General features: G+C 39.2%; 1 protein-coding gene across 1 annotated transcript in view; it reads right to left on the bottom strand.

Annotated features, from left to right (window-relative positions):
- The window catches only part of cps1 (carbamoyl-phosphate synthase 1, mitochondrial), a 90,053-nt gene that overhangs the window by 49,625 nt on the left and 20,018 nt on the right, over positions 1-20,410 (bottom strand). Inside the window, exons 18-21 of the mRNA XM_050048798.1 lie at positions 18,849-19,059; positions 16,919-17,117; positions 16,648-16,824; positions 14,331-14,449 (exon numbers count right to left, since the gene is read on the bottom strand). Coding sequence (XP_049904755.1) covers positions 14,331-14,449; positions 16,648-16,824; positions 16,919-17,117; positions 18,849-19,059 — 706 coding nt within the window. The remainder of the gene's footprint in view (positions 1-14,330; positions 14,450-16,647; positions 16,825-16,918; positions 17,118-18,848; positions 19,060-20,410) is intronic.

Genomic DNA, 20,410 nt, shown 5'->3' on the forward strand with positions numbered 1-20,410 from the left:
TAAATGGATATTTAATTTGTTAAATACATAATCCAGGTTTTCAGTGGGGTTCAATTAAATGATTTCTTAAAGGACTTTTTTAAAAGGAGTGAATTTGACTGGGGCTCCTTTCAGACATGCAGTTTATCCCAGAAATGTTAAAAAAAACATTAACTCAAAAGGGTCATGTTTAAATGGAAGCAGCAATCAATGTTCAGGTAAATCTGTACAGTACCACCAATTTCCCACATCACAACCTAGTAACATTTTAGGTAAATGCCATGTATGGCTGTTTTGTGAATGAATGCAGTACCATTGCAGGGACGAGCACGAAAAGGGTTGTGTCCATCTGACAAAGGCAGTTTCACGTGGAGCAAGCAAACCAATCACAAGACTGCTGATGACGTATTTTATCAGTTTAACAGTTTAGCAGTTACACCAGGGGCTGTATTCACAAAGCCTCCTAGCACAAAGAGTTGTTCCTAGTGACGAAAGTCTCAGAAAAGTCTTAGAATTCTGAAGTTTTCTAAGTTAATACAAGATCCTTAAAGTTAAGAGTAGATCCCGGTAAAGATAAAAGTTATTCACAAAGTAACTTAGCCCTTAAGAGAGCTCTAAAGGGGAAAAACTGTTGGGAGTCGGGAGGAGGACTTTTAAGAGGTTCTTAAGCAGAGGAGAAAATGACAGAAAGACAAAGGTAGAAGAAATATTCTCCAAACAATGACTGACAGTCACAGACCCAACACAATAGTGCTGCAATGCTAGAAATTAAATAATCATAACACTAGGATATTTTGAAACTGGAAAAACACAACAGTCCAGCAGAAATGACTGGTGTCTGCCTCAACATTCCATCAGCAGTGATAACAATGACAATACGTTCAAAGTCTCATATTGTGATGCAGTTCATTTAATGTCCACTAGGGGTCCACAGCGTGAAGGCTCACAAAAAGGTGCATATGTAACAACCAATCACATCTCGTGAAATATCATGCCAAGCAACAGAGTCAACTACGCTGTATCAGAGTTTCTGTCCCTTCATTGCTCAGAGTTCCTTTGAGAACTGCACCAGACACAAACAGCTCCTCGCCCGCGATGCTCCTGAAAATATTAAGAGACATACGCGTGCATCAGGCCTAACTCCATCTTCTTGTTCTATCTTCTTCTGTGGAGTTTTATGGCAATGTCTCTAATAAGTGTTGCATTACTGCCATCTGCTGGACTGTCTCTTAACCCATGGCAAATGTCAAAAGGCGCAAGATAGAAATGTTCTTGAATGTATTGCATATGTGAAGAGTGAAAATCACTAATGGGGCCTTGAAAAAGGGTCACTGCAAAAAACACAACACTCCATTTGAACTAGAACAACAGCACTCTTGTCAATTTTTGCCATAACTAAAGCTTCCTTTATGCCATAAGAAAAGCACAAGATTTACTATCTGATTCATTCCGGTACCACACTATGTCACCTGGAACACAGAGGTAAGCAGAGTCTGTCAATCATGTCTTAAGCTTAAAAGTTGAATGCACAATATGCCTGACATGAATGTGGCAGCGAGGAAAAAGAAGCAGAGGTAGATAAAAAGACAGACAGGTTAGTTTATTATTGAATATTTTCTGTCTGTGGCCTCTCTCGTATATCTGTGTATTTTCAAGTTCACTGAACTAAGAGGGTCATTCCAGCAAGTTGGTCACGACTGGCTCACCTACCCAGCGATGTGGACAGCAGGGAGCAGCCCACCTCAGAGTGATCAATAACACATTGACAAGCAAAGCGCTGAGGTTAAAACCCACTTTAATCAATAAAACTTTAATGTTAGCCGTGAGGTTAAGCAGAAAAAAGGTGGCGGAAATAAAGTCAGTAATTAGGAGGCGATTCTGAACTGGACCAATTTGTAAGGAACATAAATTTGCTTCCTACTTGAATTCAAAGTATTTTGGACCTGCAGCATTTCCATCTTCTTTAGTGGTCTTGCATGTATCATTACAGTATGTAATACTCATGCCTCATTCCCACACAGTTTTGTGTCCATATTTCCATATAGTATATGGAGTAAGCCCCCAGTGTTCAACGCAAGGAAATGCATCTCATTACAGATGGTTAAGAACATCTGGAATATGCATATGGAGCAGTACAGAGAAAATCACAGGTCTAACACTACATGGCAACAAATAAGTGGAAAGGTTTGCCTTTCAGGTGTGAAGTCAGCTTGGTGAAATATTTTGTTAAAAGATGGATGATCTAGGTATGGGCATGAGTCCCCAAGTACTCATTTGGATGTCAGTGTTCACTCAATGCTTGGAGTGCTCGCCACCGTTCCTCCCGCATGTGAACATGACTTTTATATTTGTTTTTTTATTATTTATAACAGGTAAAATCGTATTTAATTGTAGATGCGGTGTATTGTGTGACCTTTTAATGGCAGAGTCGAGTTGTTTTGGTGTTGGTGTGTTTGTTGGGACCATTAAACAGCTCGATGTCAGATGTTAGCCACTGCTACTGTGTTAGCTGGTGCTAAAGGGTAGACAGTAAACTGACTCTGGGGAGAGTGGCTCAGAGACAAACTCCTCCAGTGCTGCGTCTAACCTATGTAACATTGAAGAGGCAACAGATAGCATATTTTCCTAAATATATCATTATGAAAATAATGTGGGTTGCACAGTAAAATCAGATTATCAGCATTTACATAGGTTACTTAGTGGCTTTGCAATCTTTGTAATAAGCTTCTGCCACCGATGCCGAAATGTCACGGAAAAAATCTGCTTTAAGGCAGGAAACGCGCCATGTATTGCGAAACTGGTCGGTCAGCCAATCAGGGAGCGAGTCCTTATGAGGAGTTAGGCATGAGATAGTTGAGTCACGAGCACAATCCCAGACAGACAGAGTTTGGAGACAAGTGAAAAACGGCCTAGTGAAAATGAGCTCCTCTGTCTGAGGAGGCAAAGAGCAAAAAGGAGAGTGATAAAAGCAGAGGAAAAAGAAGAGTAAACCTCAGTCAGGCGTTCAAGAGATGGAGGGAGCTCCGTGACCAAAGAGGCTTCAAAACCGATGTCCAGCTAGCTTTCTTTCTAATGGATCAGTAAGTAACACGGCTAAATGTTAGCTAAACGAGCGAGGGCTGTACTGTACTGGCTGCTAGTTAATTCCTAGCTGGCCAGCATCGCAAATCGCCACAACCAGGGACCGGGTAGCGAGTGTTGGTCGGCTGACATCCTCGTTGCCATTCTACGGCAGCCCTCGGACAGTGATACCTTCCTGCCTTCCTTCTGTTCTCTTCTTACGGAGGCAGCTATCGACGGACATCGCCCAGCTAAGTTACGCCCAGCTAAGTGAACACTGGACTTCGTCTCCCATTCAATTTGAGCTCCAACCGGCCGCATCATTTCCATACGGTACCGTTTATTCTAGAATCTGGACTGTTCCACTGTGTCTACTGTTGTTGTTGTACTGATAGTGTACATATTGGTAGAATTTACTGTGAGTTGTTTGTACTGGTACTGTGCATTCTGGTATAATTATTTGCATTACTATTTGTTTTTTCTTCAGATAAGTCTGATAATTGTTGCTCGGTCTCTTTACTCATTTATTTAGTATAGTGTCCACACACCTTCTCATTCTACATATACATAGAGGTATACCGGTGGCTTTACAGCCTACATTTTATTTAATTTAGAGAGTCTAATAGAGTCATATGATTGATTATCTCTGATCTCCACGGTCAATTTGGTCGTTGCGACAGTGCGACACAACACCACTTACGCTAGGTGGCACCAAGCTAAAAAAAACTAATCCTATCTGTTGCCTCTTTAACGGCAGCGACCGAAAGGTGACGGATCTTTCTCATGATGACTGTTAATTGGTTTAATCAAACAAAGTGAAGCTTGGTTGTTTAATAAATGAATTCAGAATTGTACTTGTTTTCTGTTGCTGGCCAGCTTACATTCCAACTGTTTCAACGTACTTGAGGCAAATTCAGAACCAAAAAAATAAATGAAATAAATAAAAAAAGGAGAAGTTTCACAGAGGTTCCCATAGGAATGAATGAACTTACAAGGACAAGGACTTACAGTGCAGCTTGTTGGTTACCCTTTTATCTACCTACAAATAATGGGACAGGGACAGTATGAGGTAAGCACAAGAGGAGGGTGAGAAAGATGTGTAGAGGAGGAGAAATTTTTAAGAATCCTCAAATGATATATTTCAGATAAAATGAAGTATGATGTTATCAATTTAAATAAATGTATGTGATTATGGACATTTAAATGCCACCTGTAATGACCTCTGACAACCCTGATTTCCTTCCATATAGAGGAAACTTGTATCCTTTTCTGTCAGAGCTGCTTTTCATATCTGTTGAATGGGAAGACACTATTATCTGTCTGTCTTCATTTGACCTTTTTACTGAATAACAAGCACGCATCCTGAGAAAACAAAACAAAATCCAGTCAACATGGACATCTAACTGTAAGTTTTACATAAAACTGAAAGGATCACCGGAAGAAGCCAAGGTTTTGGTCATCAAAGACATCACTGAACTGGACAAATATTGCAGTTAAAAACTCAGACAGTTGCTACAAGCAATGACACAACTCATCCAATGAACTGACCCCATGACAAGTACTGATCCACCACCATCACCCTTAATGGAGCATGAATACCTGGGACTAAAAACATTTGAATACACAGAGCACAAATCACAAGATTTAGAATATGAAATTGATCCTGAAAACAATTTCTACGTCAGCACCCATAATCACTGTTGTGAATACTATACAGATGAACAATTCAATCAGAACATAACAATGGATGGAACAATATCAATTATACATTTCAACCGTAGGAGCCTCAATTCTAACTATTCCAAGATCAAAGCCTGCTTAGCACAGTTTAACAAAAACTTTACAGTGGTAGCCATTTCAGAGACTTGGCTAAATGAGGATCAAGTTGATATGGTCGGTATGGAGGGATATGACATGTACTACATAAACAGAAGTGGGAAAAAGGGGGGGGGGGTTGCCCTATATGTAGATAGGAACTACAATAGTAAAATTGTAAAAAGCATGTCACTAACACTGCACAACATCATGGAATGTATCACCATTGAAATTGAGATTGAAAAGTCAAAAAATATTCTTATTAGCTGTATCTACAGGACCCCTGGATCATGTTTAAAAACCTTCATGGAGAAAATACTGCATCTGTTTGATTCAATTACTAATAAGAAAATGGTCCTCATCTGCGGAGACTTCAACATTGATCTCCTAAATCTGCTTGAAAACAACACAGTTGCAGAATTTATCAACACTATGTATAGTATGAGTCTATATCCCTCAATTACTCGACCAACAAGAATAACCCTACACAGTGCTACACTAATAGACAATATATTTACAAATATTATTGACAGGAAAATAACTAGTGGGTTAATAATAAACGATGCAAGTGACCATCTACCAGTTTTTGCACTAGTACAGAGCTACATTAGGACCAACAGAGACACTCAAACAATAAAAACAATCAGACATAAAACACAAGATGCAATTAATTCCCTTAAGATGGACCTGCTAGACCAAGACTGGAACAAAATATATGTGAATGATGTAAATAAAGCATATGGACATTTTCTGACCCTAACTACATCGCTCTATAACAAACACTGTCCACTAGTAAACAAAGTAATCAAACATAAATCTCCTGATAAACCATGGCTAACCAAGGGACTACAAAATGCGTGTAAGAAAAAAAATCTATTATATAAAGAATTCTTAAAGAAAAGAACAGCAGAAGCCGAACACTCTTATAAGAAATATAAAAATAAACTGATTAGAATTCTAAGATGCTGTAAAAAAAAATTATTATAGCAAACTACTGGAAGACAACAAAAATAACATGAGAAATTCATGGAAAGTACTAAACAACTTAATAAAAAATGGAACTGGAAAACCAGGATATCCAAATTATTTTTTAGCACTGAATAATTCCATTACAAATAATATGAATCAAATTGCTGATGATTTTAATGACTACTTTGTCAGCGTTGGTCCTGGTTTGGCGAAAGAAATTGCAAAAACTGAAGGTGGAGAAATCTTTGAAAAAATCCTTGAAAATACAACCAAGAGTATTACCAAGTCAATGTTTATAAGGGGAACAGATGAGAAAGAAATTTTGGATACTGTCAAATCATTTCAGAGCAAGAAATCCACAGACGGCAACAACATTGATATGGATCTGATTAAAGAAATCATCGAGTGTGTGGTGAAACCATTCACATATATCTGTAACCTATCTTTAAAAACTGGAGTTTTCCCTGACAAAATGAAAACAGCAAAAGTCATACCAATATACAAAACTGGAGATAAACACATACTCACAAACTATAGACCCATATCATTACTCCCACAGTTCTCCAAGATACTGGAAAAAATATTTTACACAAGACTAAATGAATTCATCACAGAAAATAATATACTATGTGAACAGCAATATGGTTTCAGATCCAAAAGAACAACTGCCCATGCAATAATTGAATTTGTTGATTCAATAACAACAGCAATTGAAAATAAAGAATATGCAGTAGGTGTATTTCTTGACCTGAAAAAAGCTTTTGACACTGTTGATCACAACTTATTATTAAAAAAGTTAAAAGTTATTCAAATATGGAATTAGAGGGGTTGCTTTAACATTGGTAAGTAGTTACCTGAAAAAAAGAAGTCAATATGTTCATATTTATAACGTCAACTCTAATCTGATGGATGTCACATGTGGGGTTCCACAGGGATCTGTTCTGGGACCATTGCTGTTTATATTATACATCAATGAAATATGTGTAATCTCCAAAATAATGAAAACAATATTATTTGACACCAACTTATTGTGCTGTGGTAACAACTTGGAACGGCTTCTGGATGATATGGAAAATGATTTAAAAAACACTAAAGAGTTGGTTTGACTACAATAAACTAACACTGAACTTAAGCAAAACTAAATTCATAAAATTTGGAAATCGTGCAACCTCCACAAGCAAAAAACTCACAATAAATGATATAGAAATAGAAAGAGTATCTGAAATAAAATTTCTTGGAGTAATAATTGATGATAAACTATGTTGGAAACCACACATTAATTATATTAAAAATAAAATATCAAAATCAGTCTCAATCCTTTACAAAGTTAAAGATCTCGTGTGTCAAAAATCATTATACCTTCTGTACTGCTCATTTATACTTCCATACATAACTTACTGTGTGGAGGTGTGGGGGAACACGTACAGTACCAACACCAAATCAATATTTACACTACAAAAAAAGTGATAAGAATAGTAAACAAAACTACCTACAGTGAACCGTCAAACCCACTCTTTATCAAACTAAAAACACTCAAATTTAAGGATTTAGTCGACCTCAAAACTGCACAGATTATGTATAAAGCTAAAAATCAGTCATTGCCACAAAATATTCAGAATTTGTTCCGAGCAAGAGACAAGCACCATAACTTGAGAGGATCTGACATGTTCAATAAACCCCTGGTAAGAACTAATTCCAAATATCACAGCATCACAGTCAAAGGAGTCAAAACATGGAATGAATGTACAGATGAAATGAAAAACAGCCGCACTTTAAACAAATTTAAAAGATTGTTCAAAAACAGTAGATTGCATGAATATGAAGCACAGCGGGCATAGTAAGTACCTTCCTTCCATGGGTATCCAATCCACATTACAACTAGGTTTTCTCATATCACTTACATATAGTTAGAACCAGAAGTATTCCAACTCGCATTTGTGATTGTATTTCTTTGATTATGTATGTATGCATACTATTATGCATCTCTGAATCTATATTTATTTGTAGCAACATTACTTGAAATAAGGGGTAGGTCAAGATAAGTGCATCACTTCTACCTACTCCTTTTCGAACGCTAAATATTTACCTCTGTTACTATGATTGTTTTTTTGTTTGTTTGTTTTTTGTTTTTCTTGTATGACTGATTACCTTATTGATCACCTACATTTTGTTCTATTTTATCTATGTTCGAAATAAAGATTTAAAAAAAAAAAAAAATTAAATTAAAAAAAATAATAAACAACACACAGTGCTTTGTCCTTGGCCACAATACTGTACGGGCAATTTAAATCTGCTGAAAATAAAAAAAAAATAGTTTGGATATGACTATTGAAAATGGTACAATAGAGTGAGAACACTGTTAGCTTTCATTTTTGAAAATGTGTTTGCTGTTTTAAAAAGGAGCCAGATCAAAGGACTGATATCAAATGATGGGTGTAGCTACAGTGACGTCACCAAATGGTTTGTGGACTCCTGTTTTGCATTACGTCTGTCGCCATCTTGGTTTTTTGCAGCCAGATGTCACAATATTTGGCCAAGAGAGTGGTGGTGTAGAGGAGCGAGGAGTGGATCTCACTCAGAAGCCAAGGACACTATCAGCAGACAGCCTGTCACTCAAAGCAGCCCGCCTTTTATTATGGTTAACGAAGCTTCAATAATATGTAAACCGGTGAATTATATAAAAATTCAACCCTCGTACAGTGGACATTAACGTTGGAATGAGCTATAGAGACTAAAACTGTTGTAAACCTGTTTATCTCTGCAGTAAAGTTTGACATTATTACATTGGGTTTTATGGGGATTGACTCGCTTCTGGAGCCACCCTCAAGTGGCCATTCAAAGAACTGCAGTTTTTGGCATTTCCGTGTTGGCTTAATTTTTCTGCCCCGGAGATTGCTGCTTGCTTTGCACACAGATGGAGGCAGGGGAAAGTAGCTAGCTTCTGCCATGTGTGGCAAAGTACACTTTTCAAAACAGTCTTCTTTACATGTTTTCTAGAAAGCTGGCCCACAGAGCATCCGTGAGTCTGCTGGGTTTTGCGCAGAGTTAGGAAAAAGTAAAAAGACAGCAACTTTACAGTGAGGACAGGACATGTTGAGTGAGATGCTGGTGCCATAAAAGTTCAAGGGCATGGGATACCTGCTTATTGGAACCACACTTAAATGTTTTTCTATTTGTGAACCTGTTAAATAAACAGTGTTTAAATAAGACAGCTATGGAGCTGGTGGAGGGCTCAGCTAACCGTCTCCCTTTGCTTTCAGCTTGTGTGCCAAGTTAAACTAAACACATGAATGCTTGATGAAACCGATATTGATCTTCTCATGAAACTCCCACTAAGAAAGCAACAGGCGCATTTCCTATAATGTCACAGTCTCCGTTTAACCCTGGGTAGAGACAAAATGAAGGAATTCTTATTTCTTGTAAACCACAACTTGCCCCCCCTCCTCCTTATCTGAATTATTTATGACCTTGTAGTGTAACAATATTGAAAATGTCAAGTGGGTTTTAACTCCCACTGCACATGGCCCGGCTGAGAAACAGCAAACCCCAGAAACAAATGAAAGGAGAGAGCAGCTGAGTCAGAATAACTGGAAGGAAAGACATTTGATCTGAGTGCTCGGCTGTCTCGTGTTGTGAAATTATCTTATCTCCGGAAGAGCAGCGGGAAGCGAGAGGGAAATCCTTTGCATGTCATGAACTTATGTGCATACACCCTCGCACACAAATAAAACATGAAAAACATATTAAAACAACGCGTGGTGTGTTTTTGTAAGGAAAAGGGGGCTGCCAGATAATCTCACATATAGTTACAAACCCATGCACGACCACTGAAAACTAAAATTAAAGATGGCAAGAACCAAATTTTGGATTTCCACACATTTCATTTTGTTAATTTTACAATTCATCAAGTTTGAACTTTCAAATAATGGGAATGAGATGTTTTGTGTGCTAAATAATCACTGTCATTACACACTGAGTTTATTGTAATTCATGTCATGCACAAGGTTTATATCCCCAATTATCTCTGTCCTCATACGCAGGTGTATTATCAGGTTGTAGTGTGCTGAATTCTGCTCTGTGTAATAGAGTTCTGATGCAAAACCTGACACCAGCAGACACAAAAATCAGACTTTGTGTGCATGTGCAGCGGCTCCCAACTGGTGGGCTCAATCCAAAAGTGGGTTGCGAGTCCATTCTGAATGGACCGTAAGCGACTCTAAAACATGTCAAGTTTGTAATAACCAAATTCATTATAACAAAGGCCAAAATATGGCCCGTAACAGACGGTAGGGCTTGTTATTTTTAGACAAGATGATTTCCAGAAAGGGCGGCACGGTGGTGTGGTGGTTAGCCCTGTCGCCTCACAGCAAGAGGGCCCCTGGTTTGATCCCGTGTTGGGGACACTTACACTCTTCAAAATAGTCTTCGATCCCGGGTTGGGGAGCCCATCTGTGTGGAGTTTGCATGTTCTCCGCGTGTCAGTGTGGGTTTTCTCTGGGTACTCCGGCTTCCTCCCACAGTCCAAAGACATGCAGATTGGGGACTAGGTTAATTGGTGACTCTAAATTGACCAATTGTGAATGGTTGCCTGTCTCTACATGTCAGCCCTGTGATAGTCTGGCAACCTGTCCAGGGTGTACCCCGCCTCTCGCCCAATGTCAGCTGGGATAGGCTCCAGCCCCCCCGCAACCCTCAAGAGGATAAGCAGTTAGAAAATGGATGGATCGATGGATTTCCAGAAAACTTGCGGCCCCCATTTGCTGGTTGAGAAGCGTGAGGAATCTGCATAACCTGGAAATCCAGATGCCCCGTCCCTAGCAAATTCAAATTCGCACTGCACAGGAATCTGGCCCCAACGAGCAGAGCCCGCTGAAATGCCAACTGGACCAATCAGATCAGTCTATCTGACAGAGGCGGGCTCTGGGCGGGCGTAACATGATGACGACAGCGCTGCGCTGTAGGAGTCGAAAAGTTAACAGCCAAGATGGCAGCTGCTGAAGGACCGCGCCCATTCAATTTAGCTTTGGAAGAAACGCTAAGACAACTACACTTATCTTTTTCCTTGAGAGAGAAACAGAAGACTGCCCTAGAAGCCTTCGCTTCAACGAAGGACGTTTTTGCCGTTAAGCCATCGGGATATGGCAAAAGCATAATAATATATTAGTTAAACCCCACTGTTCGGCAAACAAATGGGGCTTAGTGCAATGAATACGTCACCTTGTTTTTTGCTCTCATTGGCCATCGTGCTAATCCAATTTGAAATGCCTCAGTTAGTGCCGCCCCTTGGGTAGGAAGGGCCACACTCAAAATCTTTCTAGATTTGAGTCTGGATTTCCAGGCTAGAATCTGCAGTCAATGATGGTATAAAAACAGTTTACAAAAATGTGTCCAATGTTACAAAAATTGGGAAACCCCAAAACCACGAGATGTCCAAACTGGCACACAAATTGCTAAGCTGATGGGTGCAGTGGTAATCAACATTAGCTGCAGACAGAAACATACGACCAAACACAGTATCGTCCCCACAGAGTTTGTGACTCTTCTACAAATGAAGAATAAAATGTCCTCACTTTGAAGAATTCTCTAAAATCTCTATCACTAAATATCCCCCAGTCCCAACAACAGCAATAGAGGATCCAACACTCTTATGCACACAAACAATAAGTCTGCTGACCAGCGGAGCCTGAAGCCCACCTGTACTCAGCTCTATGCTCCATCAGTCTGGCAGCAGCCTATTGTTGTGTGCCCGTCCCAGTGTCCCCTGCTCCAGAGGCAGCGGAGACTACAACAGCCTTCCATGCGTCAGTGTGTTGCAGTGGGTGCTCACCAGACTGCCGGCCATTAATTATTAAACAGCAGAGTCAAGAGGAAGCAGTGGGTAACCTGTGGCTGAGCCATGAAAATTCACAGCGGCTGTCCAGGTAAGAGCCCGAGGGCAGAGGGAAAGAGAGAGGGAGGAGGTGAACCACAAGAGGGAAAGAGAGACGTGAAGAGACTGGGGTCCATCTCATTTCTAAGGATCAACATTTTCCTATTGAAGAAAATTCAGTAATATCTAGAAAGAACTCGACGTCACAGTGGCCATAACTCGCCAGTTATAAAAAATATTCTTTAAGTGGATTGTTGTGTGCCATCGGGATCCCACTGTTCTGCTGAAATGTTTGTGTTTTGTCTTTTGATGTTACAACTGTGGGACACAGATTTGGTTTTGAGAACCAGATTAATAAATTGATCAAACTGAATTTATTATTAAAGTAAAATAAGAATATAATTTCTCTGGCAGTTTTACAGTCTTGTGGCCTCACAATATTCAGTGTATCGTCTGTAGCAAAGGGCCTTTACTAACCTGCAAACTAGACATGGGCGATATATCGATCATACTTGATGTATCATGGTTTGGTCCACATTGGAGTTATAAAAAAAAGACTATATTGCAAATACCGAATAAAAACTGTCACGCCATCAGCACAAAAATGACACATCACCCCTACCTCCCAACCTATTAATATTAATAAATGAACCGAAGAGCTGTTGGTTTGTTTTCTGCTCACAGTGAATTAATCTTCAGGTTTAACAGTGCCGCTGTGATGGTTTAACTTTCTGCTAACTACTAACAGCTAACTGGAAGCTTCATGTTCGAAGCAAAACTTAGACGCTTCCTGCTCAAGATGAGTTGGGTGTTTCAATAAAAGCACCAGTGGTTCAGCTTTGATTTATGTCATTATAACAATACTTCATATAACTTAATTATACCAGTGCTTAACTGTATTATATCTAGTCTCGCCACCAGACAATCAGAGATCTCCGCCTTCTGATAGTCTGGGGACACTCCTTTCTAAAGTGTGTTTAACAAACTGGAGAAAACGGCCGGCAACAAAGCAACGCCTCTTGCATTTTTTAAAAGGACACGCCCTCCCGGAAATGTGCGCTCCCCCTTTTCTCGTCCGCAAGGAAACAAACACACAGAGAGCTTGAAAATGGATGCCAAGAGATTTAACTCTGTTTTATCAAACATGTGCTCAGTCCACAAGATTGTGGAAATGAAGGACTTACAGCGACTTTGTTTAAAACCTTTAACGCAGTCGGACTATGTTTACGAGCACAAGAGTTCAGCGAGTCACCGAAGGACCGCCCTGCGGATTTACTATCGGTTTTGCAACATAGGGAGTTTTTTTAAACTCTGAAATTGTATCCGCCCATCTAAACACAAAATCAGGGAGAAAGTCATCAGTCTTTAGTTAAGCAAAGCGACTGACTTGTGAGTCTATATTATATCAGTACTTTTTTATCTTCATTATAACAGTACTTTTTAACAAATAACAGTATTTCATTTATCTTTAGAATAACATTACTTTTTATAACTTTATTGTAACAGTACTTTATTTAACTTTGTCACAACAATATTTTCTTTAACTTTATTATATTAGTGCTTTGTTTAACTTTATTGTGACCGTACTTTATTTAACTTTATATTAATATTTTACTTAATCTTATCATAAAAGCACTTTATTATACCAATACTTTACTATAGGTTAAATAAAGTACTGTTACTAAAAAGTTACCATATTGATTATTATTCCGTTTTATAATTTCAGTACTTTTTTTGACTTTATTATGAGAGTACTTTATTTAACTTAAATATGCCAGCAGTTTATTTAACCTTATTATAATAGCACTTTATTTACCTTTATTATATCAATACTTAACTGTATCAGATCAGTACTTTATTAAACTTCATTATAACAGTACTTTATTTAACTATATTTTATCAGCAATTTATTTAACTTTATGGTAACAGTACTTTATCTATCTTTATTATATCAATACTTTACTTTATCATAACAGTACTTTATTTAACTGTATTATATCAGTACTTTATTCAACTTTATTATAACAGTACTTTATCTAACTTTATTGCAGCAAAACTTTATTTAGTAGTTTATATTGTAGTACTCTACAGTAGAGTACAGTATCTAGATATATATCATGTATAGCAATAAAGCATTTGAATATTACAATATAATTTATCGGTCATATTACCCAACCCTACTGCAAACCAACAAACTCCATGGCAGAAATAATGGGGCAGTTAACCAGGAGACAAATGTATATGGCAAAGAGGTGAGACTGACAGTGACTGAGCCATCTTGGAATTAAGAAATTAATTATAATATATTCTATAAAATGATAGCAATCTGTGAGTGTGTCTTCAATAGTCAACAAAAGCAACTTTACAGACGGATGAATGTACTGTATTTTGGAGGAGATAGTTCCACTTGACTAGATGTTTTCAACCATCAAAGAGAGGGAGAGCGTCAGACAAATACCACTTATAGTAAGTGTTACTTTTACTCTAGTGACTCTTGAGGATGTCACAGCACTATTTACACACTGCATACACTCACATACAAATGCAAGTGTGCAAACATAAACACACACACACACAAACAAACATATTATTACTATTAAACCTCAGGAAAAAAATAATGGTATTAAAATAAAGTTACCTCTTGTAGTTTGCCAGGTGCTGCTCCAGCTGAGTTATCCTGTTGAGTTTGTGGAGGAACCACTTGTCTATGGCTGTCAGCTGGTGGATCTGATCAACACTCATACCACTGTGGAGGGCCTTAAAGGTGGAGACATGAAGTAGACTCAGCTTTACATTCATCATTCATCGAAGTTCATCATCTATTCTCCTCATGGGAACATCCAATAGGTTTCGCACAGTTTCAACAGATTCTATAATAAATTGCTCAGGATTAAAATCATGTTACAAGTCAGTCAGTGAATCGTCACTGGATAGGAATGGTCATTCAGTATGGTCACAGTAAATAACGTTTTTATACATTACTTTCAAGGACTGCAGGAAAAATATATTACTTTGCTTATATTGGTCTTCTGTGAAAAATCTGAAATCAAGCCGATCTATTATTAACCTGTAATATGACAAAGGTTCTGCTCGGACAACAGCTTGTAAATATGTTTTTTATAATTTTTGTTAGACAGCTGACCAGAGGAATCATTTCAGGTTGCTGTGGGAGGATTTTACTCAGCAGTCTGTAAAACCTGCAGTGAAACGTACCTTGTCCTGTAAATACAGAGCTTCTAATCAAGCTGCAAGTGATTATTTCTGTGACCTTTAGTAGAGAGTTTTAGTGTCTCAGAGGCAAGTTCAGATGCAAGCAGATACAATAAACGCCGAAAAAAAAAAAAAAAAAAAAAATGTAATTAATGTTGAAGAGCAATGCTAATGTTCTGGTGTTTATGAGTGTTGACGATGCCGGGGCTGTGTAAACTGTGAACAATAATACCAGTGGCATATCAAATAATTTTATCTAATTTTATCAGATATAAATAATTATTATCATTATTTTCCTTCAGTATCTTCTGTTTTTGCTACTTATCATCACTTCTAGCTGATTAACTCTTTAGGAGGTTGATGTTTCTTATGGCTTTAGCAGGCTGGGCGATTAACCAAATTTTATTTATTAATTATGACTTTGGCTTCCAATGATTATGAAAATAAGTTAATCACTTTAAACAATCGAGAAGCAGTATTCCGTTTTGCAATGATGTGCTTATTTTGTCTTGTGTTATAAATCTAGCACATCCCTTTGCTTTGCAGTTGGTGCTCAGTGGTGCCAATTCAGCAACTTTCTCCCTAGATACAGCGACTTTTTAGACCCTCTTAGTGACTCACTTTCTAAAAAGTGGCTGGTGAACTTTTTCAGACCATCGGGGAAAAAGCGAGAAATACATTGAAATGTATTATATTGTAACAGAGTGTCTACAGATATAACAAAGTTAAATCTAAGACTTTTTGAGACCTTTTTACCTCTCCTCTTAGGCCATGTTTATATTTATACATTATTTATCTTATTTATCTTATTATTTTACATTTATATTAATTATATTTAAAGTTCAAGCAAATTCCCTATTTAAAGACAAGCTTTAAAACTTTTTTTTTTAAAAATCAATAAATGTATGTTTCCAAAGTCAACGAGTAATTGTCTTAAATAATCATGATCTAAATACTGACCAAAATAATCGTGATTATGATTTTTACCATAATTGAGCAGCCCTAACCAAATGAATTGGACCTAAGACGTGCAGGTTTCAAAATCAAACTAGTGGGAGGTTGGATGAGAGCAAACATGACTGTGTTGACCACTTTAAGGCATTATAGCTGGTGTTTGATTGCTTGAGGATAAGATGTGGATCGTCAATCCATAATGCTGTCGCCATTTTCAATGATTTCACTCTGTACTGAAGAGGGCAAATATATCTACTGTCTGGACAGCAAGCTCGCACAGTTGGAGGTTTTGACACTGATTGGACCTCGTTCTGGTCTTCTTTCAGCTGGTGATAAAAGCTTGTTGAAGTGCTGAAGCTGTACATGTTTTTGACCTTGCAATAGTTCGTGCAGCGTCTCTGTGTTTGAATGACGGAGCTTGACCCTGTGTCTAGATGCACTTATGAAAGTGCCATTTCACCTTCATCTGATTCTAAGAGGAAAAAGAAAGGCTCACAGTGCTGTATTGGGCAAGCACAAAAGCAGACACAGCAAATGTATCTTCATATTATGTGATTTGGATTCATCCTTCCCCACATGTTTGAAAGGCCCATTCAGCTACAGTTCAGACTGTATGTGCTTTCCAAGTATTAGGCTCCTGTGCAACTATTTAACTTATAAAAAATTCACATTTCGCTCTGTGTGTCATGTTTTTTTCATGATAATTTAGCTGTAACACTTCAAAATGTGATTTTAATGAGAAAACTGTAGTCGGTGTCATTCATTATTAACGTCAGGAAAGATGAGTGTACCTTGGCGAGGGAGAAGATGCGGGTGATGGAGGGCACAGCCAACTCCTGCTGCAGGTCCTGGGTGTCATCCCAGGCTTTCTTGAGTGGCAGCCGGGGCACAAAGCCATCCACTGATGGATGACACATCCTCAGGGCCTTCTGCACGCTCTCCTCAAAGGTCCGGCCAACTGCCATAACCTGAATCCAGAAGAGGGAGATATATGACAGTATAATATGGATGTGTGAGTGAAGAGAACAAGCAAGTGGATGAGTGTATGGAGCCCCCCCCCACCTCTCCCACACTCTTCATGGCGCTGCCTATCTCATGAGACATGCCCTGAAAGCGGTCCAGGTCCCAGCGGGGAATCTTGGTGACGATGTAGTCCAGACTGGGCTCAAAGCAGGCGGTGGTCTTTTCCGATACAGCGTTCTTGATCTCCGGTAGGGGAATACCCAAAGCCAGCTTAGCAGCAACAAAAGCTAAGGGATACCTGTGAAACACAGACCAAGGGCAGGGAGACCAAAATGAACTAGTGGTTGAAGTTTCTGCACCAAATACGCATTACTAGCACAATCACATCAAATCTGTGATGTTGTATTAACTCTATACTTTGTCCTAATGTAAAGCTGTACAGTACTGTACGTCCCCGCCTCACTCCCCAACGCTGTGTACTGCACCCCGAGAAGAGAACAGGCAGCAGCTAGGGAGACAGATCTTCAGTTGGCAGCTGTAGCTGCTTGAATTTGGCTGGCTCACACCTCCCAGTGCCGAGTATCACAGCAGGCTGGTGGCAAGCAGCAGCTATAGGTTGCTGCGTAATGGCAGCAACAGAAAGTCTGCCGATCCCGCGGTGAGTTGGGGCTGTGCTGGCTGTATTCAGGTTGCTACAGCTGCTTACTGCAGGTCCGTCTTTGTCACTGCTACCCATTCACCTCCCTGTGAGGTGGTGTGTAGCGGTGGGGATTGAAGCCCGAGAGTACACTGTGAATCGAGGTCCTAGTTGACGTTAGCTACATAAATATGAACATGAAGCCGCAGCCTGTGTAACGGCAGCAACAGAAAGTTTGCCGATCCCGCTGACAGTCTGGGCTGTGCTGGCTGGATTCAGGTTGCTACAGCTGCTTACTGCAGGTCCATCTTTGTCATTGCTGCCCGCTTTCCTCCCTGCGAGGTGGTGTGTAGTGGTGGGGAGTGAGGTGGAGGACACACTGTGATTCAAGGCCCTTGTTAACATCAGCTACACAAACATGAACATGAAGTCACAGCCATAAGCCTTTAGTTTTAGTTGGCAGAAGGCTAAACTATTAGCAACATTTTTCTCCATCTCTGAAATGCTTCACCAATATTGTGTTTTATTGCATTTACTGTCAGACTATCTTTTAGACTCTCTCTCTGATAAGTCCATCATCCTCTTTAGGGTTGCTTTGCAGTGTAGGCAGTTGTTACCAGTGCTTGAGTATAAATTTTCTACAGGATTTCTGCATAATACCACAAAATAAAACTGCCTACCCCAGCTAAACAATTGTAGAAATCCATCCTCGAAAGTAAAATCCAACCTATTTATATCTTGTGAAATTATGTTGTGTAGAAAATTGATGCCACTGAGGATACGAGTCCCACTGATGAGATACAAAACATAAACCTCCTCAGGAAACAGCTGTGAGGGAGACACAGTTAGAGTGTCTACAAGATGGATCAGTGAATAACGCTGCAGGAGTGTTTTAAGAGGTGTCTTTGGGCATTTTGATTTTGTTTACCCACAGAAACTTGATGCTATTGAATTTCATTGTGAAACACATGAATTTAAGATCACGTAAATCACTTTCTCCACGAAGAACTACAAACCTTTTTACAATTTCAAGTCTGCAGTGGGAGACTGTTTGATAGCCAAGTGATACAGCATTGGTAGATATTCATTTAAAACACTAGCTAAAGAATTCCCCGTCCACAGCACAAGATTTGCTTCCATTTTAGCACCACTGCAGTACAACCACAGTTAGTTTGTGAGAGTCAAACAGCCAAACTGATTTAATGTGGGGGCATTTTTGAAGCCCAGAATCCCTCATCCCTGAGCTCAACTGATCTAATAATTACTCTCCATGGGAAAGTCCTTGAAGACCCATGATCCTATATATTGCTTACTGTCTGCTATACATACATACATGTTGCATCACCAGCCTACTAGCAGCGCATTCTTGTTTGTATACATGTATTCTCTCACCCAGTGGCTTTGGATGCCAGAGCGGAGCTTCTGGAGAGCCTGGCGTTAACCTCAATGATGCAGTACTCCAGGGATGACGGGTGTAGGGCATACTGGATGTTGCATTCGCCTATGATGCCAAGGTGACGAACCACTTTGATGGCCGTCTCACGGAGCATGTGGTACTCCTCGTTGGACAAGGTCTGACTCGGTGCCACCACTATGGAGTCGCCTGAAGAACAGAGAGAAAAGGAAGAGAAAGAGGAAGGATTTAAAGGTTTAAGTCAGCATTAACAAACTCTGACCTTGTTTTTTTGGTTACTGAGCTTCACATAAAGCAACAAAAGCCTGTTTCTCACATGGATTTGGATTTAAAAACAGGGATCGGCACATATCCCACGTAAAGCATCTTCACCTGTTTGTTGTAAATGCTTGTCTGAGCAGTTTCCTTTTCTTCTGAGATTTGAAAGGAGCTGTATAGCACATTCAGAGCATGTTTCAGAGTCTGAGGTGGGATGTCTGCACACGATTCTCAACATGAGGGCGGTTGAGCCAGCAGCTAGTAGCTCATGGTGCTCACAGCACAAACAACATCAACAGTGCTGACAAAACTAACAATGTTAACATGGGGGGGGGAACTGGTGTGTGGCCGTTATGTTTTCACAACAACACTGTTATCAGCAGTGATCGCCATATGAGCCCAGCGCAGAGCAGTGGTGATTAACTAGCCAGGGGGATACACACACAGGGACTCACTGCGGTCAGTGCGTGCGTGCGGCCAGACTGTCTACCACAATACACAGAGAAGCTCGTATTACAACACAAACAGAGGGTATTCTCTAAACTCTCTACAGTTGTATTTTGAGCGTCACTAATTTGCCAAAAAAGGGACAAAATGCACAATAAACAACATAAAGGTAAGTGTGACTGATAGCATTTTGTTTTGTTTTCTCCATTTTTTTATTTATTTTTTTTACAGATATCGCGATATTATCGTTATCATGAACTCTTTTGACCACGGTAACTGTATAGTGAAAATCTGATATCATTAAGGGTGTGTATTGGCAAGAATCTAGGGATACGATACATATCGCGATACAGAGGCGACGATTCAATATATTGCAATACTTTAAGCAAAGCGATAAATGATTTTTATTTTTTTTTCAAAAGAATCTAATTTATGGAAAACTCATGGTATAAAGAACACACCATGCTGCTATTATGCATATAATCTGTGTAAACAGTTTATACTTTTGAGAATCGATACAGTATTGCAAAACGAAATATTGCGATATTTCAACGTATCGATATTTTCTTACACCACTAGATATCAAGCGGGCCCCAGTCTGTACAAGTTGTGGATGTTGGCTTTGAGAACTAAATCAAAGCTACAGGCTTGAGTGGAAACTCAAGTATTAAGTCTTGATGCCTTTGTTTCTACAGAAACAAGACGAAGAAATGGCACAAGGACAACAGCTGTCACAAACATCGATACCATCTTGCCAGGTTCACAGTAAATTCGGTCAACATAAACAACAGCAATACAACTGACTCAATCACACTAGAACAAAAGTAAGAACACA

This window comes from Epinephelus moara, chromosome 7, assembly GCF_006386435.1.
Source record: "Epinephelus moara isolate mb chromosome 7, YSFRI_EMoa_1.0, whole genome shotgun sequence".
In the NCBI taxonomy this organism is placed as follows: Eukaryota; Metazoa; Chordata; class Actinopteri; order Perciformes; family Serranidae; genus Epinephelus; species Epinephelus moara.